We start from the raw sequence: 26,584 nt of genomic DNA, 5'->3' as shown, positions 1-26,584 counted from the left end.
TCTGTTTAAATGTCCGCTGCAATATCTTGTCCTTTTAACAGTTAAGGGGTTTTCCCGTGACTGACAGAGCTAGTCAAAGCATTTGTCAGTTGCGTCTTGTTCCGTGTTCACAACAATTCAGTCTTTTCAATGTAAAAGTCTTCGCTACTGACTGACACACTCATAAAGACAGTCTTTGCCGCCATCTAATGGTGTAATAATGTAACTTCTGTTGCTGTTCATGGTCAGGGACTATTTTTTCCGGTGGAAGGAAGGCTTTTAGAAAAAGTTTACTTCATGAAAGTTGCATTGATACACATTTTTGGCTTTAATATTTGTATCGTGTGGTTACCGTTTTATAAAAGCAAGGTACTCGAGTATATATATATACCTGTATATTTATATATATACACACACACACTGAATGTGCATACAAGCCAAATCAAAAAGTCAACTTTATTTCTAAAGCACTTTATACAATATAGATTTTCACAGCAGCCTCACAATAGTAACAAATTTTAACTCTGCTGTAAAGCAGCTCTAACAAGCCAACAGTGTCATTATACAGCTCAAGTCAGTTCAGTATTGATTCAGTTCCGTTCCATACCTGTGTAAAATTCATCAGTTGTGCATATATACTGTATATACAGTGTATTTATGCACATACATGTATGTGTAAGTGCTATGACAAACTCCAGTACACTTCACTGCACACTGAACAAACAAAGTCACAAAATAGAAGTGTTTTACATTTTTCACATCTGTGTTGGGTGTGGTTGTGGCTAATCATTTGATGTTTGTGTGTAAACAAAAATACCAGTAGTTAAAATAGTTTTAAATGTTTGCTTTTGAAAGATATATGTGACATTTTGCATGTTGTGTGTGTAGAGTTTTGAGAAAAGGGCCATAGTTTCAAAAACTGCGTGTAAGCTTTTTTTAAAAACTGTAAAAGTCTTCATTAGGCTATATGTTGTATATTAAAAGTATTTTCACATTTGCCAAGATAAACAGTTTGTTAGCTTTAGCATCTGTCATTCATGCCAACGTGTTTTAACATCCTTTCAAAGACAACAAAACTTTAGTCAGCAGAAGACGACTAGAAATCCTAAAATTCAGGACTTCTAAATCAATTCTTGCCAAAAATATATCACAAAGTGATGACACTGCAGACATTTGACTGTCCTCAGCGTGTGCTGAAGATGCGTCATCATCTCTCGCTTATTAGTGATTGAGGAAATCTCTTCATTTGTAGTTCAGTGTGATGTAAAATTGAATTTGCTATTGGTCAGTCACTGTGAAGATGGAGCGATTGTGTCGTGTTCTGCATCTGTGTGTGTGTGTGAGTTGGATCATGCAAGAGTGAGTGGCTTGTTATATCATTTTTATGGTTCACTGATGCTGCACTTTCTCATGGCTGTTCATTTCCCTTTGGCATACAGCTGTAGAAGAAACATAGATGCCCAGAGAGAGAGAGAGAGAGAGAGAGAGAGAGAGGGAGGCGATAAGTGAAAGTGAACAAGTGAGGGCAAACGAGAATCCCCTCGCATTCAGTTTTCATCCTCATTTAAGGAGCTGTGCAGCAGTGAAAGAGAGGAAAAGACGAAGAATCAGAGCCACGCTCATTCACACAGCCTCTGTCAGCATTTCCCTTCCTCATCACAGCTGCTTCTGAACACAGAGGTATGTCTTTCTTTTGTATTCATTCAAATTAACATTAAAAATTATCATATAATACATTTAGATTTATGCTTCTTTCCTATTTTCTTTTTTTCCTCCTCACATTGCTGTTTTTCTCTTAGTCGCAGTGAATTCAGGTCAGGACTGTCTTGTAGACTTTCACTATCCAGAAGAGAAGCACAGACAATCAGATCAGAACATTTTGTTCAAAGTCTGCTTTCTTGCACTGATGTTTTTGTCTGTTTTGTAGTTGAACACAGTGAAATGTAGAACACTGTTGCTTTTAATAGTTTGACTCCCACCACAGTAGAGCTGCATTGCAGATACATAAAAGATTCGCTCATGATGAGAAATCTGAACCATGACATTAATACTCGCGGACTCTCGTGCTCGATCCCACAGCGCTGTTCCTCCGTCGATTACTCACTACTCAGTTTGTGCACCAGACCTTTAATCGTGTGTGGATGTGTCTCACTTCTCTGTAACTGACCCAATCAAATGTGCTGGAATGATGCTTGTTTATTTGATCATTGAACACTCTTACAGTAGGCTGAGGCTTGATCAAAGTGAAGATAAAGAGTTGTTTAGAGATTGATTTAGTCTCTGAATCAACTGTTTACATCTCATGATTTGCCACTCTGTAGCTCTGCATAGTAAAGCATGTTGTTGTATACTGTGTGTTTCTATTTACGCATTTACACATGCAATACTAACAGTTTTCCTTACTTGTATTTTAGGACATTCTCATAAATATGAATTTTTATTCCTATTATTATAATGCAGAAAAATTAATTATCTTTTACATAATATTTTTGTTTTGTCTTTAATATATTTATAATTATATATATATAAATATATTTTTAAGTGGTTTTACTGTAATATTTTTATATATTTTATAATATATTTTTTACCTTATTAAAAATACTTATATATATATATATTAATTTGGATTCAAATCTCAAGTTGACAGTTTGACCAAGCCTACGGCACTTTAGATCTAGTAACAAAGGAACGTCTATTGAAACTCATTGTATTTTGTACAATATTAGAGAGAGAAAGAGAGAGAGATCGCCTGAGCGAGCATTACCTGTGTCTGATATAACATTCATTCTTCAGTCCATAATATTATATCCATTATAAAAATCTGTTTGAATGTCCGCTGAGGAAAGTGCTCTTTGTATTTGTCCTTTTTACAGTTAAGGGAATTTTCCATACCAGTGCTAAAACGATGTCTTGTTTACAAAAGTCTTTTTCAATTTAAAAGTCTCTTGTGACTGACTCATTCACTCATAAACAGTGTTGGGTGTAACGGGTTACTAAGTAACGCGTTACAGTAATTAAATTACTTATCCACTGAAAAAGTAAAGTAAGGGATTACTGTTCATTTTTAGGTAATTTAATTACAGTTACTTATAATGTACTTGCGTTACATACTGTAAATTAGTTCAACAGTTCTGTTTAAATCAATATTGAATTTAAAATCTAAATTTGTCGTCTAAAGGTAAAAGTGAACGCTGCCTCTTTAAAATCGTTAGCTGTAGTGCAGTTGCGCGTGAGTTCGCAACTTCGCACCAGTTGCCTGTGTAGTCGCTGTCTGAAGATGTCGGCAGAAGCGAGTGGCTGTTTTGCAGAATGGAAATATTCCAGTTACTTCACTTTTTTGACACAGGTAGGCAAGAACATTACGGTAAAATGTAAGCTAGGTCCTAGAGAGAAAAAACTGCGCGCGCTCTCTCAGAGACGTCTTCAGTCAGCCAAAGCGCACACACATAGCCGCCTCTCGCGAGTGTCAGATTTTCGCGGTTTATTACACATAAACGTTCAAATACACACACAGTTGTGTCAAAATGCCCGTTTTGGCGTATATTCGCGTTGGTTATGTGAATGTGAACAGCATGTGTAACAGTATATTGTCTCCGTCCATTAGGTCTTAGTGACAGCAGCCTTTAAAACATGCTACTGTCTACTATTGACTGTCTGTATTATAAATGATAATCAAACAACAAAAGAAAAGCTTTAATAAGGATTAATCTATATTTAATTTATACAGTTATGACTATGCAGAGTTATTTTATATTTGATTATTCAATTTCTGTGGTATTTTTACTTACTACTAGACCTACCTGGAAAAAAATATAGCATTGTTTTATTTGTATTTTTATATATTTTTACCGTGGTATCGAGTATTGTGCACTTTTGGTGGTATCGGTACCAACTACTAGATTTTTGGTATAGTGACATCCCTATTTGTTACTAAAAAAATTTAAGTATTATAAAGTAAATAAAAGTATTATAATATATGTTTTAATAAAGTTAAAATGTTTTAAAAAGCTATAAAAGGCTAAACTATTCCATGTTTGACTAAATTATTAAAAGAGTTTCCTTTCTATTGTCTATCCGGTCAAGGTTTATAGGGATTTTAAGAAGTAATTAGTAAGTTACTTATTGAGTAATTAAATTACTTTTCAGACAGAGTAATTAGAAAAAGTATTTTAAATACAATATTGAAGATGTAATTAGTAATTAAGTAACTTACCCAACACTGCTCGTAAAGTTTGCCGCCATTTAAAGGCGTATTAATGTAACTTTCACTCAATCCATATTACTCACTAATGGACCCTTTCGCAAAACCAAATACAAACATATTTACATAAAATAATATTTATTGAACAACAATATTTAAATTAACAACAATAGCCATTATAAATGACAACAGGAAATAAACACAACTGTTTACTCCAGTCAAACGTACAAAAGCAGTGCTCTACAGGATGTAAGATAAATATAGCCTTAATATTAAATTATTAAATTTAACATAGCCCAATTCGATTTGCTCAGGAACAAGTAATAGATTAATAAGACCAAAGATTGCCTGTTTTGCCAGCAGCAAATCCCTGAAGCACTGGCTGAGATGAAGCTGTTCTCGGTGGGTACTCGAGCCCTGAATGACTGCTGACAGCCTGGAGCTCGCATCTCCAAAAACCTCTAAACAAATTGTAAAATAGGTGCTATGATTAAATATGAGTCACATATTTCAGGTCTAAACAACTATTTTTGCCTAAAAAACTCTTAAAACTACAGTTCGTGGTACAACAAGTGTAAATTGTGTAGTATTTGTAAAAAATACAGTGGATTTGCTCGGCCGCCATGACAGTCGCTTCAAGCGGACTGATACAAACGGTGAAAAGGTAGGAGTGCTGTTATCACTAAAATATCACACGGCTCAGATTCGAGAACCAGAAAGAACTGTTGTATAAATATATATACAAATCAATAAATATATATATATATATATACAATACAATATAATATACATACAATACAAATATAAACGAGAATCAACTAAGAGCCACCTTTTGGAAATAATGTAAATAATAATAAATAATCCTTTTTGCTGATTTTTTTTATCCTTATTTATTCTTTTCTCCAATGATTTATACAATCATTGCATGAAAATAACTTACATTAATGACAATCTAATGCGAATCAGCATGACGAGTAATAAGAATTAAACAAAACTCAAAAGTAAAATGAAGTAAAATCAGTTTTAATTATCCTGAAAAGAACGTCGCAATGCAAAATACTTAGTGGTGCCTCCAATATGCTTTATTTCTTTATGCAAAAAACTATTTGTTCTTTTTTTCTTTTGTAAAATGTGACCTGACCGTGTTTTCATAAGATTCGCCTGCTTTTCTGAGGCTCATTTTTGTAACAGATAGTGTGTGGCATCTGATTTAAGTTGAGAACTAGAGCAAAACTCAGTTAAATGTTCAAAGGTTTTTCTAAAATAGTAGAGCTGTGTGTGTGTGTGTGTGTGTGTTTTGCAGCTTTGATGCAGGTCCTGTGAGGATGTTTATTATGGCCTATATTCCCTTTGAATGAAAGGCTGCAGTCTGGGGAGTCGATGTGTTTCCATGACATTATGATTCAGAGTAAGATGCTGCACGTGCAGAGAGAAGAGAGAATGAAGAGAGGCGTGTGAAAACTCAATTTGTTAATCTTAAATTATGTTCCACACACGCATGCACACACACACACACACACACACACACCCCTAGTAAAAAAGAAGTGCGCTTAGTTGTATTGATTGTGCACTTGCAGTGTACTTCAAATCTTAAACCTATGTTTTAAGTACCTAAGTGTACTTCAAGGGTTAGTTCACCCAAAATGAAAATTCTGTCATTAATTACTCACCCTCATGTCGTTCCACACCCATAAGACCTTCATTCATCTTCAGAACACAAATTAAGATATTTTTGATGAAATCTGAGAGGTATATGACTCTATCAAGGTCCAGAAAGGTACTAAAGACATCGTTAAAACAGTCGACGTGACTGCAGTGGTTCAACCTTAATGTTTTGAAGTGACGAGAATACTTTTTGTGTGCAAAAAACAAAACAAAAATAATGACTTTATTCAACAATTTTTCCTTTTCCCTGTCAGTCTTCTACGCAGTTGATGCAGTGAACGAGTCGGCGTTCTGATGTAGAACCTGGAAGCGCTGGATGTAAACAACGTATGAGAATGACACAGAAGAGAAGATATTGTTGAATTAAGTTGTTATTTTTGTTTTGTTTTTGCGTACAAAAAGTATTCTCCTCGCTTTATAACATTAAGGTTGAACCACTGCAGTCACGTCGATTATTTTAACAATCTCTTTAGTACCTTTCTGGACCTTGAAAGTGTTGATTATATTGCTGTCTATGGGTCATATACCTCTCGGATTTCGTCAAAAATATCTAAATTTGTGTTCTGAAGATGAACAAAGGTCTTACAGGTGTGGAACGACATGAGGGTGAGTAATTAATGACAGAAATTTCATTTTCCGGTGAACTAACCCTTTAAAGAGAGTTCATTTTCATGACTGTTTCTTAACATACTTAAGTATACTTTTAAAAAGGTGCAATTTGTAATAATGTCAAAATAATAGGTTTTCTTTTGTAGTACATTTTAACTCATTATGTTTTAATAATCTTTTGTCATGTTTTAAAGTACACTTATTTTGAAGTGTTGACTAACATACTAAAGCACATGTTGATTATAATTTTAACTGTAGCGTATTATTCAATATTACATTTAAAGTACATTTTAAATGCACTAAATTACAATTACAAATGTGTTATTACACATATATTTAAATACATAACATACACGTTTGAATAGAAATGACATTAAAGTATATTTTAGTTTATCATAAATGCTTGTCAGCACATTCGGCTGTACACATATTAGACAATAGAAATAATTATAAAATTACATATACAGATACTTAAGTGGGTCAAAAAACACTTTTAAGTTGAACTAATTGCATTTAATATAAATTTAAATTATAATACATTTTCATTTAATTGCAAAAACAAAACAAAAACATTCAATGAAGTGTCAGAGTGTTGCATTCAGTTCACACTTAAGTATATTCTTCTAAAGTATATTATACTCTTTTTGCTAAAGTGTACTTCTTTTTCACAAGGGAAGCCATATGTCTGTGTGCCAAAGCAATCATGTGTGAAGTTCTTGCTGTTAAACATATTCTCATTTTCTGGCATGCTCACATTTGTGCCATCCAGCATTTTCATGCCAGTCTGCTCTTGGCATTGCGCTGCCTCAGCATACTGTCCATATGGAAGATTTACAACAGAACAGGACAAATCTGTGACATTTTAGCTTACATGAACATTTTACATTGCCATGGACACTTAATAAGTATATAAAAACTTAAATGTCAAAGACCAAAATCAAAGGACAACAGATATGGGAAAAATATGAGGGCAGTGAAAGGAGAACGAGAGAGAGAGGTGCACGTAAATCACACTGCTCTCTCTCTCTCAGAGTTATGGGCTCTTTCTCAGAGCACAAGGGCAGATAATAGATTCTGTGACTCGCATTACTCAAGGGTCACCGGTCGCAGGAACAGGAAATGACAGCTAATCAAACACGCAGCCTCATTCAGTCCTCTTCACACACACTCATGGCAGTGATCACATCACTCACACCGGCACAGATCACAGCGTTTGTTTATTATCCCTCCTCTGAGAGGCTGTAGCTGCAGGGTCAGTCTGTGAGACTGCCGTTTTCCAGTAAATAATGTGTTTGTGTGAATAGACTGCATCGTGCCATCTCAAGCTAAATGAATATATTGTAATATTTAATTTAGGGAAATAATAACAGGGTGGATGGCAACAGAGTTGAGATCCGTTTCAGATTACAGGTTATAAAAATAAAAATGGCCTTTTTTTGAGAATTTCACTCTGATTTTTCTCTCAATGACTCTATACATACTAGCCTCAACGACCGTGTAAATAACATGGTAAAATGCTTTGCTGACTTTGTGGTCCTTTTTAGCAGCCATTGTGCATTTAAACTGTACATTTTATAATACTGCAGCTGCCTACATGCACAAGAGGCAACTGTTTACACTTATACGTGTGTGCCCAGTGTGCATGAATGGTCATGTGACATGCATTTTCGGTTGTGTAGTGTAGATGGAGGGGCCATTTACAGGACACCGTTTTCAACTAAAAACAGAAAACTTTTTATGCGTTTTGGCCGTTCATTTACATTACAATAGCTTTTTGGTGACCTGAAAACACAAACTTCTGAAAACAGGTTTCAAAGTGCAAGTTTATGAAAACGGTCTCTGTGTAAACAACAAAAACATGAATCTGTGAAAATGATGACGTCATGCACATGCGCATTACATGTTCAGTCTATAGAGTACCTCAGGGATGACGTGTTTTTGTAGGCAAAACCCGGAAGCGAGTTAGCATTTTAGGACTTCCGGTTCCATCGCCCCGAAGTCAATGGGTTTTTTGAATGGGTTTTTGCTAAATCGCCTGAAATAAGGTCTGTGGTTAACGAAGCCTCTAAATATTTTCATGTTTTGATCTATGACATAAAACACACCAGTTATAACCCGCTTGTGATTTTTTTTAAACCTTTATTGTGTCTTAAAAACAGCGGTTGCTAACAAATTGCTAAAAGGGACTACTTCCTTTGGCGGGGACTTTAGACGTCATCATGACAAACAGGACATTTGGACAGCATTTCTCATGAAAAAGTAGATAAGTATTCATACACAGCGCAGATCATAATCAGCGAGCATGTTTTTAAATAAAGTTGTTTTTTAAATAAAGTTTAAGGAAGCTTGGTGGTGGTGATGTTGATCCGCGACCATGGTGTGCTGTAGTCTGTTTATAGCCTACTGTTAGCTTTTTATATCTGATGACTTTATTTAGGCTTCAAAATGTATAAATGTCGTGTTAACTTGTTAAGATTATCTTGATAGACAAAACGTGTAAGTGTCATAACCCTTTGTTAAACACAGAGCTTATTTTTTGCGATTTTCCAAAAGACTATTGGAAAAATGCATAGGCTTTCGATCGAGGGAACCCGTGCGCCGCTAACTTCTGGGTTGGCCTACAAAAACACATCATCCCTGAGGTACTCTATAGACCTTATGTAGCCCCGCCCCTTTTCAGCGCTGCGCTCTTTTGACTTCCGGTTTGCATTTCCACAGCAATCTTACGTATAGACCTTATGCGCCAGAGAAACAAGCGCGCCGCCATCTTTATAATATTGTCTTTGAACTTCCATTTTTGCCAATAGGGGCTGGCTGCAGCCGTAACGGCCGAGTTTTTGCGGTAGCTCTGTATATTTCTATGGCATCGCTGTCAAAGAACTAGCTTGTGAAGTGGATTTACTTGTTGTAGAGTTAATGAAAGTTATCGTGAGCATTGTATGTTTAAAGCAAATGTCATTAACAAATGTCAGTAGACCCAGAAGATTTTAAAACGATCAGTTCATTCATAAATAAGATCGCTGTGGAAATACAAACCGGAAGTCAGAAGACAACGAGCGCAGCGCTAGAAAAGGGGCGGAATGAACTGCTCATTTTAAAATCTTCCTGGTCTACTTACATTTGTTAAGACATCTGCTTTAAACATAACAATGCTCATGACAACTTTCATTAACAATACAAAAAAAAGTAAATCCAGTTAACCAGCTAATTATTCTTTGACAGCGATGCCATAGAAATATACAGAACTACCGCAAAAACGAAAGTTCAAAGACAACATTATAAAGATGGCGACACGCTTGTTTCTCTGGCGCATAAGGTCTATAGTGTTTCATCGCCATCTAATGGCCTGCCAGCAGAATACAGCGTTTTTAGTCCTTCTCCATTTTCACGGATTCATATGAATGGAGATTGTTTTGACAATGGTGTCGTCTGTATATACAGAAAACTCAAAGGAAAAACCTATCCGTTTTAAGCATATCGTTGTCGTGTAAACGGACCGGAGATCGTTTTTTCAGAAACGCAGTGAAAACGAGGATCGTTTTCATCTTAAAACGCTCTTTTTTTTAAAATGAAAACGCACTAGTGTAAACAGGTCCTAATGAATGAATGAATGAATGAATGAATGAGAACTCAATCAAAACAGTGACAGGGAAAACTAAACAGAACATGGCAATAAGGGGCCATTCGTTTACACAACACCTAAAAACAGAAAACTTTTTATGCGTTTTGGCCATTCATTTACAGTACAACAGTGTTTTGGGGGCATGAAAACGCAAACTTATGAAAACAGAAAACGATAGCATTATCGTCTCTGTGTAAATTTCAAAATTGCAAATTTCTTGCAGCAGAATACAGCGTTTTTAATCGTTTTCACGGATCTGTGTGAACGGGGATCGTTTTGACTTCTGTTTTTGGTACCTCATTGTCGTGTAAACGTACCCTAAGACTAAACAGAAAATGATTGTGAACAAGAAATGTTTCTTGAGCAGCAAATCAGCATATTAGGCCCTGTCCACACTATTAGGCCTACGTTTTCCTTGGAAAACATCCTTTTCCCTCTGTTTTGGCCTTCCGTCCACACTGAGACAGTGTTTTTGTCAAGGAAAACAGAGCTTTTTGAAATGCTCTCCAAAATGGATACATTTGAAAATGCCGTTTTCGCGTTGTAGTTTGGATGGCGAAAACTGAGATATTTGAAAACGATTCCTGCAAAGATGTTTTCAAATGTCTCCGGATTAATGTAGACGTAGCCATAGAATGATTTCTGAAGGGTCATGTGACACTGAAGACGGGAATAAATTATATTTTAATATATACTCACATAGAAAGCAGTTATTTTAAATTGGAATAACATTTTATAATATTACTGCTGCTGTATTTTTGATCATATAAATTACACTATAAGGACACTGGTTAGCTTCTAAGGCACTATAATGACATGTTTAAAGAAATAGGACATTCAAATGAGCTTTACAGTTAACCAAGCAAATATTTAAAGATTACAATGCTTATTATAAGACATGAAAATCAAGTTGAAAAATGAACATTTATAAACAAATTTGCTTATTTATAGATTAATTAATTAAATTCATACTGAAGGCAGCATCACAGGTTAATAACCTCCACTCACAGTTTGTGATTTTCTTTTACCGCAGGTGATGGCTGAAGTGGAGCTGCTCTCCACACCCAATAATATTCAGATCAGTGAGGTGAGCTGTGACTCGTTCCGGATCACCTGGGAAATGGCCCATGAGGACACGTCCCGAGTGACGCATTACTTCATCGACTTGAGCCGTAAAGAAGGCAGCGAGCCCAATCGCTTCAAGCACAGAGTCAGTATACGCTCTTATTCTGCCGTTGAGATCTCCCTTCCGCCCCGCTGCGCTCCCTGTTGATCTCACAGACATTATTTGTTGTCACACTACCAGGGCCAGTGGAATTGGTGAACTTTTTATGAACTTATTACAAGGACATTCCCCTCAGAACAGTCTGGGGTTAAACAAGGACACAACAGTGAGGGCTTGTGATTCACAACATTGGACCGTCTTGACTTTCACTGCACACTAAGACAAATAAACTATTACTTTTAATAAAATATTTTAATTAGGTTTTTTTACTAAGCAATTGAACCCAGAACATTTAATTAACCCTTGTATTAGATTCAAATTCTGGGTATGATTTTTATGATTGTACAACAATTTGCAGGAGTGTTCATGATCCTAAACAGGAAAAAGTCACAAAACTTCATCGGAAAACATCATAGGTTAAACAGTATTTCTGACCACTCACAACATAATATAAGGGTTAAGAGACATTTCTTGAATTTTCATGTTATATTTATTTAAAGTGATTTCTACCTGAATAAAGGTTAAATTAAAGACAAATATAAAAGCGGGCGGTGTAGAGGCAGATGGCATGTGAAGGAGGGTTAATGTGGGCTGTAGGTGTGTTGGTAATGAGCACATCTGACAGGCCCTTCAGGGGCCGCTGTGATGGTCACGCCACTGCTAATACAAGAGAGTGAAAAACCTGCCCAACACTGCCGGGAGCGGAGAATGACTCACCAGGACATCCTTCCTCCCCAATAAGCACCTCAATCCCCCAATCACAGGCCAACCACCCCTTAAAAACAACAATATAAAACATAAAATTAGGATATTGCTTTGCAAAAATAAATTAATGAATCTAATTTAGTACACTAGTAATTTGGGGAATCAGGCACCTATATAATATTTATTTACTTATTTTATTTTATTAATTTTTCCTCTCCACTTGCATATAAAATCTGCAACAACGTTATAAAGAAACACCTTTTGTAATCTAAAATAATCTAAAATCATGTCACCCAAATCCAGGCCAACCACCAAAATAAAACAAAAAAACATATAAAATTAGGATATTTCTTTGCAACAAAAATCTAATTTATTACACTAGTAATTTAGGGCATCATGCACCTATTTGTTATTTGATTTATAATTTAAGTTTTTATTTGTTTGTTTGTTTGTTTATTGAGGAGGAGTCCAATTTATCAAAGATCCAAATAATTTCTTTGAAAGCTGCATTCAAAGTCCACTTGAAAAATATTCTAAATGGATTCTGAGAAGACACATGCAAGACTTCACTGTCAATTTATTGTGCTATTTTGCAACTGTTTAGAGGATTCTGAGCAGTCAGTGAGAACTGAACAGTGTTGGGGAAAGGTACTTTTAACTCTTTCCCCACCAGCGTTTTTGATCATTTTTACAAAAATGTCATGGCCCCCCAAACATGCAATATATCAAAAGAAGGAACGGAGCCTCTGCTTTTAAACAAAACAAACAAACAAAAATTTTAGCTTCATGAATTATTTTTTATCAACACTTGAACGTGGGTAAGTTTCATAAAAAAAGCAACATGTTGAACAAAAAGCTGAGAAAATCACGTTTTATTTTTTTCAAAGACTACAACATGCATAAGCAATGCTTTTATCACTTGTTTCTGCTCCTTTTTTGCCTGTTTTGATCTGGAGATTCAGTACTTTTTCAGAAGATGTGTAATAGCGCCCCCTACCGAATAACAGTGAAAATATGGAAAGCTGGAAAATTTGGGGGGGTTAAAAGTAATGTGATACAATATTTACTCCTTAAAAATATAACTAATTGCATTACTTACATTTTATGAAAAATAATGCGTTATATTACCTTAGCATTACTTTTTTTCTCGGCTGGGCTTGCTGGTTTGTTTTTAATAACAAAAAAAAGTTTTATTTTTAACAAATGTTAAAGGGGGGTATCGCACACAGTTTCTGCCAATCTCATGTTAATCTTGAGTACCTATAGAGTAGTAGTGCATCCTTCATATCTCCAAAAAGTCTTTAGTTTTATCATATTTATAAAAGATACATACGCTGTACAGAGTCTTTCCACAAACAGCCGAGCGCCTGGAGGCGTGCCGTGTGGGCAAAGCTAAAGAGTGACGAGCACGTGCAGCTTTTGTGTAGAGATTGACTGCAAGCTATTGATGGTCAGCTAAACAGATGTACACAATACACCATCGCATTATCCCTGGATCACTTTTGAATCACTATAATGAATATAGCCTATAGTGAATGATGAATAATGAATTTATGAATTCACTACGTTCGTGTTGTTTACATTATATGCACTTAGGCGCCTATTGCCAACAAAACAGACATTTGAAGCAGTTTTACTCACCACCTGCGCTTCCTGTCATGAGAAATCGAGCCCCCCCCCAGGAATCGGGTCTCCTTTAGGACCAAGCGGTAATGCCTGATCAAAAGTTGTTATCGTGATGTCTTGACTAATTATAACCTATTTCACTATTGTATGATGTTTATTACATTTAAGTGCATAAAAATCATGCTTGAAATATAAAATTAATGCCTATGTATTGCATAATAAAACAAACTGGAAACAGATATTTGGAGCAAAAACATATCTAATATAATATAAGCTAAGCTAGCAGGCTAAACGGGTATATGTATGCTATGCTAGTACATAAGCTAACTAAAAAAAAAACTCGGGACTCGATTTCTCGACTTATAACGACATATATAGTGATGGCCGATTTCAAAACACTGCTTCAGTAAGTTTCGGAGCATTATGGATCAGCGTGTCGAATCATGATTCGGATCGCGTGTCAAACCGCCAAACTGCTGAAATGAAATTTTGGCGCTCCGAACTGCGGATTCGATACGCTGATTTATTATGCTCCGAAGCTTCCTGAAGCAGTGTTTTGAAATCGGTGACTGAATTTTCATTTTTGGGTGAACTAACCCTTTAAAATATGTCAATACCATTGTTTTGTCTCAAGATGCACACCAGGAATGTTTTTTTCTATGGTATGTTTATAGAAGCTACTTATATACCCTAATTGAAATAAGGCTTAATCCTGGCTTAGCCTAAGCCCTGTCTGTGAATCCGGCCCAAAGTATATTTGTGTTATTTAACATATTTAATTATTGCAGGTTTGTGTAATATTCTGAGTTTGCATTTCACTGCTATAACCATCATGTTCACACAGCACACACAACACCTCGGCACTTCCTCACGATTCTCTCAACATGAGGACAGGAGAGCTGTCAGTCAGTAACTTGCGCTACTTATTTGAAAAAATAGCTCAGATATTTGGTTGTAAATTTAAAAGTAATGCGTTACTTGTTACTTGGAAAAAGTAATCAGATTACGTATAAGTCAAGTTACTTGTAATGCGTTACCCCCGACACTGGAACTGAATAATAAATGTATAACTTTTTTGTGTTCAGTTTTTCGTATTCTTGCTGGCAAAATGAAGCTACATAATGTAGGAGTATTGCTAGTATCTCTTTTGCACTTATTGGACACCAAAAATAAACTGCTGCTGAAATTACATCTGATTTTGCCAGGGCTCTAATACTCCATTTTGCCTGTGAAAGGAAAGAACTAAAGGGTTGCTATGGTTATGCCCCACTGAGCATTTCATAATTGGTTCTGCTTGTCAGAAACTCGAGCCTCCACAACAAGACTAATTAACTGTGATAGAGCTCTTATATGTGAGAGGAAATATGTTACGCTTTAGTGAAGTTTAAAAATGTGTTTCACCTTTGAGAGAGAAGAGTTGTCAGACAGAAAATAAGCGTATGATCACCGCAAAGGATGTTACATCCGCAGATGTTATCTTCTCATTAATCTTACTGATGTTTCACTGCTTAGACTGTGTGCATAATTATCAGACAATTAGTGTTTCCCATGATTCATTTAAATAGGTAAACAGATAAAATGTTATAAGTGAACCACAATCTTTATTTTGTAGCCTATCGATACTATAAATATATAAGTAAATGACTGTAGATTAGAAATGATTTTTTCACCACTTTAAAATAATAAACAAATGACTGTTAAGTTATATACAACAATTAACAAATAAGTCATTGGTCTGTAAAGATACATCTTTTCAATGCCTCTCATACAATAATCAATTTCTTGATTTGTTCATGGCCTCTTTGAATGCTGCTGACTTCTTCCAAAAAAAAAAAAGACTTTTTCATTTACAGTTGACTTTCAGTTCATTTTCAACTCAAAAACGTCCAGCTAGCATTTTGTTTTAGTGTTATTTATGTAAGCAATAAGGTACGAGAGGCTTGCTGTGTCGTGAATAAGTCTAAGTAAGAATGTGTCGTGAAGCGTGACTTATTCACGATACAGCACTAGCCTCGAGTACCTTATTGCTTTTATAAAACGGTTACCACACAATACAAATATTAAAGCCAGAAATATGTATCAATGCAACTTTCATGAAGTAAACTTTCTAAAAGCCTTCCTTCCACCGGAAAAAATAGTCCCTGACCGTAAACAGCAACAGAAGTTACATTATTACACCATTAGATGGCGGCAAAAACTGTCTTTATGAGTGTGTCAGTCAGTAGCGAAGACTTTTACATTGAAAAGACTGAATTGTTGTGAACACGGAACAAGACACAACTGACAAAAGCTTTGACTAGCGCTGTCAGTCACGGGAAAACCCCTTAACTGTTAAAAGGACAAGATATCGCAGTGGACATTTAAACAGATGGGTGAAACGGTTATAGCCGTGTTTTATCATGAATAAAAGCTATTGACCAATCAGAATCAAGGACAGGAACTAACCATTTTATAAATGCTATAATACTACGGGGCTGTGAATGCTTTTATCTGATTGGTTGTTGAACGTTCTAAGCAATTATTTTCAGGGAAACGCACGGCTAAAGTAGTTCCAGGCAGGTCTTGACCGCATTACAGTTCCATATCACTTCGCCAAATGATTTCAGTTATTTCAAAGGTCCTTACAACCTGTAACGGCAAAAGAACCAAGACCCACAACGACACTGACCAAGCAAATAAATATAGTAAACTAGAGGATAAAAATGACAAATTATTTCCATGTTTTTGCCACAAAATACGTTTTATTGTGTCCTGAAAGCACATACTCTCTTTCTCCCGCTCTCTTGCACTCAAACGCACACACACTCGCACAGAAACGTGTTGTCCACGCTGCTCTAACGTATTAATCAGTAAAATAGTTTAGCAACTTAAAAGCTACATGACATTTTTTACCAGCGAGGTAATAAGTGTGTCCTTATTGAGGTAGATTAGTTTCGCTATTAGTAGAGACACTGCTCCCTGTCATCTCAATTGTCCATAAAACCTTTGAAAAGTCATTCTTGAAGTATTTCTTGTCCAATATTGATGTTTCAGCTTGTGTTTCTTATTAAGTGAGAGTCGTGTTTCAGCCTTCCTTACCTTAGCAAAGTCTCTGACATCTTGACACCTCCTGCTCTGGGTAAGTTACAGTTCTGCTGGCACAGGGGGCTACAGGGTTCCTTCACAGTTCATTCTTGGCAAGCCTTTTTGCACCTTTCCTTCTCAACACGCTTTTTAAACCCAGCTGACTGATCAGATTTTAAAATTCATTCCGAACACAACAAACTCACGCAGAAACATGCGCCTTGTTGCAAATGACAAATGAAAACAATGTGTGTTGTAAAATCAGTTCACATTATCAAATTTGATCTCCGACGACTGGATGTAATCATAGTCTGAAGCTAAAAAAAAATAAGTCTGTGTTGATCATACATTATACAATCTGTCAAATTTGCAGACTGGCTCTAGACTGAGCAAAAGTTGTGTAGTGTATTCCACACACTCAGTCATGAATAGTTAAATATGACTTGAATACTATTATACAGAGTAATTATTCAGATTGATATGGTTTGGAATTGAAAAAATGCACGTTGAAATAATGATCTTAGTTAAAATAATTATGCTGGGGTAAATTCAGGGTAATTGGGACACTTTTTGCCATTGAAATGACTTGGAAAAAGTGTCCCAATCAACCTGAATTCATCCATACAAGCTACATGTTTATGTCATCATGTGATAGGAATTATCTGCTACACTGTAAAAAATGATAAATAAAACAAAGATAATTGCAGTATGTTTTACTTTTTCAGTCTTTCTACTATTTCATATTCAATTCAGTGTGTTACTTGCCATTTCTTTGTAATTATTTGTGAAATTTACTAGTAATTTCTGAGTGAAATATTTTTCAGTGTAGTTTTCTGCATCTTCTATTATCCGCAGTATGTAATGTTGAAGTTGGCATGAAACAGCAGTTGCGATAGTCTTTTCTTCCCTATTGTGACATATATCTGAGTGAAACGGCTTCACAAACAAGAACAAATGTTGGGCGGGGCTTGATTTTGTCCGTGGGGAATTGCTTGGATGGTTGTGATTTGCTATTGGTGGATCTTATGTGAGTGACAGATTGCCCCGCCCTCGTCATCAGAAAAGAGAAGAGATGTCGCTGCAAGAGGGAGGGGAAGATATTTTGATTAAAAATTTACGAGGGCACATGAATTAAAACAAATTATGATAAATTAATCATTTATAATAAATGCTGCAATATTCCATAAAAACAAGAATGGTCAATTTTGATTTCATGGTGAGTTTAAGGCTCTAGGGGTTCAACAAACAAAAAAAGTTGAAAACTTGTGGTTGGTTATTTTTGTCTTGAAAGCAGAACAAAAAACCCTGTAGGCCAACAAATCTGACGGCGCCCTCTGGTGTTTGGCTTTTCAGGATGTTCCCACCAAGCTAGTGGCAAAAGCAGGACCTTTGCCAATGGCTGTGAGAGGTCACTGGTTCCTGAGTCCTCGAACGGAGTACTGTGTCGCTGTGCAGACCGCCATCAGACAGCCTGACGGAGACTACCAAGTGTCTGAATGGAGCCAAGTAGTGGAGTTCTGCACTGGGGGTAAGTAGAGTAACAGAGATTTAAATGTGTGTTATGTTTACATTGTTAAAATACATTCTTCTATCCCTGCTTAAAGTGGACCTATAATGCCCCTTTCACAAGATGTAATATAAGTCTCTGGTGTCCCCAGAATGTGTCTGTGAAGTTTCAGCTCAAAATACCCCACAGATCATTCATTATAGCTTGTCAAATTTGCCCCTATTTGGGTGTGAGCAAAAACACGCCGTTTTTGTGTGTGTCCCTTTAAATGCAAATGAGCTGCTGCTCCCGGCCCCCTTTCCAGAAGAGGGAGGAGCTTTAACAGCTCGCGCTTCGGTTGCTCAACAACAACAACAAAGCTGGAGAATCTCACGCAGCCAAAATGAGGATTGTCAGTAACGGTGTTCAGCCTTACATTGTTCAAACCGGAGTCGGGCACTGATGGAGAGACTCAGGAAGAAGTTACAGATTTTAGAATGAAACTGGACGTTTCTGAACGGTTAGTGGATAAATTTATGTAGTTGCTGTGGAGTTGATTCAACTCATCGACTAGCATGTGCCGTCATGTTAATCTTTTGTGCAAATCCAGCGTTGAATTGACCCTCGTTTGTGAAGCAGTCCGGCGTAAAATGACGGCATGTCAACAACGCTCTACTACAACAACTCTTCCTCTTCTCTAAAGCAGCCCAACATGGCCTCACCCCCTTTGTTGAGTGTTCTCGGGGGCGGGGTTTATGTAAATTTTAGGGTCAGTGATGTCACAAACCCAAAGCTCGTTGTAGTCCCTACCAGCCGTTTGTTGTAGTCCTTAAACAGTGATTTCTGTAAAAGAAAATATCTCCCTTTGCATTGAACTTTGAGCGTTGTAACTTTGCAGATGTTGTTTATGATCAAACAGCAACATTACACACTAACTAAAGTTAAAAAAGTGAAATCATAATCAACCACCCCTTTAACATGCAGAGACAACTGTGGTGCTTTCAGATCATTGGTCCGTTTGTTTGAGCCGGCCAGCACAGCAACAGGCCCAACCAATAGCATGAGTTTGGGGGAGGGGCTAAGTTTGTCCAACCGAATGACAGACAGCTGGAGTCCTTGGGAAACCTGTTCAGAAACAACCATAATTTCTGCACTTCTACTTGGTGCCTTTAGCTGCCTGGGGGGGTTTAGTAATGGTAGCAGAATAATAATAATTGAATATTTAAATCTTGACTTCAGGTGCTGTTTGCCATCTCATCATTTATCTTAACTAAGTCTTCTTCAAGTTTGTCATTGGACAAATGAAAAAATGGCTTTTTTTAACGTTGGCTCTGGATATTGTGTATAGATAGAAGACACAACCAATAGTGACACTTCTTTTTTTTTTTTCTTGACTTCAATGCCATGTTATTCACGAAAGTTTCATAGTAGGCACTTGTTATACTCATGAATCATGGTTTTAAATGGGTTGTTTTCTGCAGATTATGCCATGGAACATCTCCAGCAGCTGTTAGATAAAGCTCAGGCCGCTGCTGGGAGGCTGCTCAGGTTCTCCGTGTTCTACCGCAATCAGAATCCTGAATACTTCCATTATGTGAGGTTAGTGTCATCGGTCATCCTCAGTCTCTCTATATATCTTTCCTTGACAGCTCTAAGACTGCATTGATTTTTGACGAGTCTTTGTGATTCGAGAATGCTAGCAAACTCAACATGAAATCAAAACAGAGTCTATTTACTTTCTTCATTCATGCTCCTGGTCTCGTTGTGCACGATTCTTCTTAAATGCTTTTTTCACCTTGGTTTTTAAGCAGTCCTAGAGGCTGTGTTTTGTATTTTGTGTACAATGCATGTGTTTTATATGTTATACAATGCATGTGTTTTATATGTATCTTTTTGTTATGCTTATCTTGTATTATACAGCATTTTGGTCAGCATTTGCATTTTTAAACTTAAAAAAAATCTCTTTTTAAAAAAGTCTCTGAGCAATGCCATAGAGGTCTTAAAGGGATAGTTCTCCCATTAATTAATTAATTAATCATCCTCATGTCTTTCCAAACCTGTAGGACTTTATTTATTCTATAGAACACAGGTTTTTTCCATACAATAAAAGTCAATGGTGTTTAAAACAGTTGTTATTGACTTTCATTTTTGGAGAATTTTTAAAAATATCTTCTTTTGTTTTCTTGAAAAAACAAAACAAAAACAAAAACACTATTTTGTGGAAGTCATACAGGTTTGGAGCAACATGAAGGTGAGTAAATGATGACATAATTTAAATTTTTTTGGTTAACTATCCCTTTAAGCATAAAAGCAAATAACTATTGTTGGTGACTGCTGTTGGTAATTAATGCTGCCCAATAATAGAAACTTTCAAGAATGGGGGAGCAAATATAACACCTTACTTTAGAATGACTGTCAGAAGAGAGAAAAGTTTCAGATTGTCTAGATATGGCATCTACCAGTAAGGGTTATCAGGGCCATGCTAACTAGCTAGACCTTTAAAGGAACACTCCACCTTTTTTGAAAATAGGCTCATTTTCCAACTCCCCTAGAGTTAAACAGTTGAGTTTTACCGTTTTCGAATCTATTCAGCCGATCTCCGGCTCTGGCGGAACCACTTTTAGCATAGCATAGCATAGTTCATTGAATCTGATTAGACCGTTAGCATCTCGCTCAAAAATTACCAAAGAGTTTTGATATTTTTCCTATTTAAAACTCGACTCTTCTGCTTAATATCATTGCGCCTGCTGCACTCATGGTATGGCAGCAAAGTTCCTTGATTATTACGCCGGAATGAGAGTATAGTTCCTAGCCATATCAGCCTAGAAAATCACAACTTTTCATTTTCCGTCGGTCTTGGTACACGATGTAACTACAGAAGAGTCAAGTTTTAAATAGGAAAAATATCAAAACTCTTTGGTCATTTTTGAGCGAGATGCTAACGGTCTAATCTGATTCAATGAACTATGCAAAGCTATGCTAAAAGTGGTACCGCCAGACCCGGAGATCGGCTGAATGGATTCGAAAACGGTAAAACTCAACTGTTTATCTCTAGGGGAGTTGGAAAATGAGCCTATTTTCAAAAAAAGTGGAGTGTTCCTTTAAGTCTTTCTCTGCCATTGACAGAATTTTCCTGCAATCCATGTTTTCACTGTTATACAGTAGGGGGCGCTATTACGCATCTTCTGAAAGAGTAGAGAAACTCCGGCTCTAAACACAGGATTTTCCAGCTGATGAATGATAAAAACATTCAGAATCCATCCCGCTTTGAAGAACTTAAAGGGTTAGTTCACCCAAAAATGAAAATTCTGTCATTAATTACTCACCCTCATGTCGTTCCACACCCGTAAGACCTTCGTTCATCTTCACAACACAAATTAAGATATTTTTGATGAAATCCGATGGCTCAGTGAGGCCTGCATAGACAGCAAGATAATTAACACTTTCAGATGCCCAGAAAGCTACTAAAGACATATTTAAAACAGTTCATGTGACTACGGTGGTTTAACCTTAATGTTATGAAGCGACGAGAATACTTTTTGTGCGCCAAAAAAACAAATAACGACTTTATTCAACAATATCTAGTGATGGGCGATTTCAAAACACTGCTTCATGAAGCTTCGAAGCTTTACGAATCTTTTGTTTCGAAACAAATTTCGAAACACTTCTGATGTAACGAAACCTCATTTACTGAAATCACATGACTTTAGCAGTTTGATACACGCTTTGAACCACTGATTCGAAACAAAAGATTCGTAAAGCTTCATGAAGCAGTGTTTTAAGCATTTAAAGCTACAGATGACAAAACTGCAGCTAGTGCTTATAATAAACAGAACAGTATCGTCCATTTGTGTGAATGCTAATATAGTAATCATCATTATTATAATTTTTGTTGTGAATGGGTCTTAAAACTAAGCACTGCTCTTCATTTTTTCACATTGAATATCCTGTTTTACATATTTTGGGAGTAAAATGGGTTGCGGATGCAAGTTGCGATGAAAGTGAAGTAGTGACAGACATTTTCTTTCATATTGTGACGTACATCCGAGTGAAAGGAATTATCAAAAAAGAAAAAATGCATGATGGTGCGCAGTGTTGGGGGTAACACATTAAAAGTAACATGAGTTACGTAATCGGATTACATTTTTTAAGTAATTAGTAAAGTAATGCATTACTTTTAAATTTACAACAAAATATCTGAGTTACTTTTTCAAATAAGTAACGCAAGTTACTTTGTTTTCCCATTTATTGACTGACAGCTCTCCTGTCCCCATGTTGAGAGAATCATGAGTAAGAGCAGAGGTGTTGTTTGCACTGTGTAAATGTAATAGTTATTCTACACTAGTTCTAGACTAAATGTGAGCAAGCGTTTACTCATTTTCTTCTCCTGTATCCTATTCTTCTTTAATCCAGAATGGCAGCACATGTGAAAGGTTTGTTTGTTTGAGCTGCACCCTCCACTGTACAGGCATGAATTTGCATTTCCTTCAGCCTGAGGCTTAATTCATTTCACTTTCAGTGTTAAAGGGCCTTTACATTTGCCAACGATACTTTTTTGTTGTTAAACAAGCAAACTAACAACCTAGCCCAGATGAGAAAAAGGAACGCAAAAGCAACGTAACACATTACTTTCCATAAAAGGTAACTAAATAACGCAACTAGTTACTTTTTTAGGGTGTAACGCAATATTGTAATGCATTACTTTTAAAAGTAACTTTCCCCAACACTGGTGGTGTGTTGGTTCTATTCATTGATTGTTGATTGGATGAAGGCAGATCTGAATGCAGTCGATTGTAAGAAAGTCACGGGTTTAAGCAGACTAAATTATTTTATTGATTATTCTACATCTCTCTACATAGATCAGAGTGTGGAGGTGCAATGCTCCCATCTCTCAAAGACAGCAGTGGAAGTCACGGCTCTCCCATCAACGGAAAGCTACGCGGCATCTTCCTCAGCTGCAATACAGAATTCGACACAGGCCTCCCTCCCAAAGACTCCCCGTACGGCCCTCTGCGCTTCCAAATTCCTGCCGAACGTCTCCTCAACGCGAGTACAAACCTCTACTTCTCTGACTTCTACTGCATGTACACGGCTTACCACTATGTAGTGCTGGTGCTGGCCCCTGCTGGATCAGAGGGGGATGACTTTTGCAAGAGCCGTCTTCCTCGACTGGACCTAACAAGCAATCCCTTCCTGATGTACACGGCTGGAGACGTACCCGTGTTCTGTCACGCCAGCGATGTCATTCTGGAGGTGATGTTCACAGAGCCCTTGCTTCTGGAGCATGGCGTCCTGGCTCAGATCAGCGGCCGTCACCAGCTCATGAGCCTCTCTACTGCCAACGCCAAAAAAGACCCAAGCTGTAAGGTGTGCAATATCAGTGTGGGACGATGAACTGTGAATGCAAGCTGTCATAGGAAGTGCAACCGGAAAAATACCGTACCACAGAACCTCATTGACTCTGGTTTGGAAATGGACGTTCTCATCAGAACATGATCAAACATTCACACTGTGGGGTTTGTTTTAAAACATGCCAAAGGCTTTCACCGAAAGAGGTAAGAATAAATTATAAGACCATGAGAATTGAATGAGGTCATGGCCTCTTGTTACGAAACCAAGCCATAAGACCTGTGAGTCAACGGTTCAGATCTTAAAGGGACAGTTCACCCAAAAATGTTTCTTCATTTACTTTGTCTTTTAAAACACATATTTAGAGCTGCATGATTAATTGTTAAAAGGTTGCGTTCTCAATTCAAACACTCACGTGATCTTATTCCTAAATGATGATTCTCCTGTGTCTCTTAAACCTTTGACAAAATAACACCAGAACATTCAGATCTGCATTGGCGCTGCCGCTGATCCAGAGAGAAAGCCTTTATCATGTGAACAAGTCTGTTCAACCACACAGTGTCATTATTTCTGTGTTACATATTCATATTCTCACAGAAGTACTGGGATAAACGTTTATAATTCGGATATAAACACTGATGTCTATGGAAGTGATCAAAATAGAGTAAATCGCCTTTTGAAAGTAACTCGATGCTTCAAACAGGGCCGTAACCACCATAGGCACTGAGGGGGACAAGTCCCCCCCCAAGAATTGGAAATGGCCAAATTGTCCCCCCCAATATATTATATTTTTTTAATGCTACTCTGTATTACACACTGCTCTGTTTGTTGTCAGGATGACAGTTTAAAAAGTTACATTTTAGGCTGATCTGCCTCAGCAATCTAACAGCGCTCGTCAATGTCAAAATGATGGCCAATCAGATCAAAGAAGGCGGGGCTTACTATTCACTAAAGGTGAGTGTGAGTTCTAACTTTTAGTACATTGAAAGAGCATGTGCGTGGCAAGATATAAGTAACTAAACATTTAATATTTGACAACTGTTTTACAATGGATATAACGACCCACAGTAACATACAGAGATACAAACTACTTTAATGTAATTTCACCATTTTGAATTGAAAATATGCTATCATTTAAATGATCTCATTCATAACTGAATGTGATGAGTCAAGAAACATTTTTTTTCACATTTTTGACATTAGACATACAAACAAGAGTGAATGTGTGCATAATTTTAAATAAAATATTATTTGCAAAAAGTTTAAATGGATTACTTCACAACTATATTACTATAATGAGACCTGGAACTTCTTTTACCATTCTTATTTCTTCTTTATTCCCTTAAATCCCTTTTAATCCTTTAATTATTTAATTTATTTAAATAAAAAGACCCCCAACAAACAAACAAACCCCCCCATCCCCCCAATGTTCAAGACATGGTTACGGCCTTAACGATTGTGTCGATTACACCATTACACCAGTAGATGGCGACAAGTGACTGTTAGAAAAATGTATATGTCATTGAATCATTCATTCAAGAGATTCGTTCAAAAATGCTGATTCATCCAGTAATGAAACAAGTGAAGTCTTTATAAGTGAGTCATTGAATCATTCACTCAAACAGTCTTTTAAATAATTCAGTTGAATTAAACATTTTAAATAGAATGCAGCAGTTAACATTTTGTTGGAATCTCTAGTAAACTACATTATTTTGTTTAGTTGTCTGTTCAGAATCGTGATCTCTCTGTTTGAAACAACAAAATCGTGATTCTCAGTTTATCCAGAATCGTGCAGCTCTACCCGTATTATTACAAAAAGGAGAAAAAGCACCAGAAAAGTGCTCCATGTGACTAGTGTGATATATTGAAAGTCTTCTGAAGCCATATGATAACTTGTGTGAGTCTCTTCATGTTCATATAAATCCACTTCCCTAAGACTAATCATGTGTAAATCATATTTAATGTAAACATGACTGAATTGTGTAAGTGATTCTCTTTATTTTTATATCAAGTTATTTGGGGTATCAGAGTCTAAAATCACCTGTAATCAATGTGAATCTCATGAGTCTTTGTGTCCGTTAAAATATATATAAATGTTGAATTAATTGTACAGAATGTTTTAACAAAAAATAAAACGCTTCCGAGACTTTCTGCATGTTACTTTTGCAGGTTTTCTGTGTGAGAATGAACGTATTTCAGTTCAGCTCTCAACAAGGACAGTTTTGTCATTATGGTACATAAAATATTAAAAAAGCTTACTAAAATGTGGTACTGTGGAGCATTCACATATCTTTGCTTCAGAGTCAAAGAGCGTGACTTTTCAGATTTTGGGTGCAAGTGAGAAAGCCTGGGCTCATTCAAGCTCCATAAATTGAATAAAGCATATCAAATGCTGCGAACAGAAAATGGATGGAAAACAGCCTGAAATTGTTCATGAAGTATTAAAGCTAGATTTTGCTTTCAAAATAATATCAAAGTTATGTTTATATTCCAAAATGTGTGCCATCAAATCACTAATGTGGAATATTTTGATAAGTGAAAGTGGCCAGCGTCTGCATGTAATACATAATCTGATCAAGACTTATTATGAAAAGGCCATTTATAATCAGTCAGAAGAACAAACGCTAATCTCTCTGTCTGTCTGCTGATAAGAGCAAGATTTATCTGCACCATTAAAACTCTCACATGAATGAGATCAATTACAACACAACTCAATTTTACCGCCAGCAGGGATGATTTCTTTAGGCATTTAACAAGTTAAATTAACATCTTATAATCTCTCAACATGCGTAAATAACACCTTTTTCTGATCAAGGGTTCTCATGCGTCAATTCAAAGGCCTATGTCAGGTACCAATCCTTGGTATTAATAGATTAAAATGGATTATACTTAGTGACCAAGCCAAAAACGTCCTGGGATTTGATCGCACCTCCTTGAGGAATACTAGGTAGCGTCTCAAATTAAATGATGTTTTGGTGTAACCCAATTCAAACAGAATAAAAATAGTTTATCAGAAAAAAAAGTCTGGGTTGTTCTTGACTGTAGAAATCTTGA

The 26,584-nt window shown here is 36.5% G+C and overlaps 1 protein-coding gene across 2 annotated transcripts; it reads left to right on the top strand.

Moving 5' to 3' along the window:
- Positions 1-1,203: 1,203 nt before the first annotated feature.
- On the top strand, positions 1,204-25,676 carry LOC127517110 (phytanoyl-CoA hydroxylase-interacting protein). Of its 2 annotated transcripts, XM_051902308.1 has the most exons (7): positions 1,204-1,338; positions 1,419-1,659; positions 1,779-1,793; positions 11,110-11,286; positions 18,049-18,223; positions 19,663-19,780; positions 23,041-25,676. In XM_051902308.1, exons 4-7 carry the CDS (start codon positions 11,113-11,115, stop codon positions 23,573-23,575), a joined length of 1,002 nt encoding a protein of 333 aa, XP_051758268.1. In that variant the 5' UTR covers positions 1,204-1,338; positions 1,419-1,659; positions 1,779-1,793; positions 11,110-11,112; the 3' UTR covers positions 23,576-25,676. The 2 variants fall into 2 exon arrangements, with proteins under 2 accessions (XP_051758268.1, XP_051758267.1); XM_051902307.1 differs by lacking the exon at positions 1,779-1,793 and having other exon boundaries at positions 1,207-1,338.
- Positions 25,677-26,584: the final 908 nt, after the last annotated feature.

The sequence above is a fragment of the Ctenopharyngodon idella genome, chromosome 8, assembly GCF_019924925.1.
Source record: "Ctenopharyngodon idella isolate HZGC_01 chromosome 8, HZGC01, whole genome shotgun sequence".
Lineage (NCBI taxonomy): Eukaryota > Metazoa > Chordata > Actinopteri > Cypriniformes > Xenocyprididae > Ctenopharyngodon > Ctenopharyngodon idella.
Note: the sequence above shows the minus strand (reverse complement) of the source record. Positions and strands in the feature narration are given on the sequence as shown.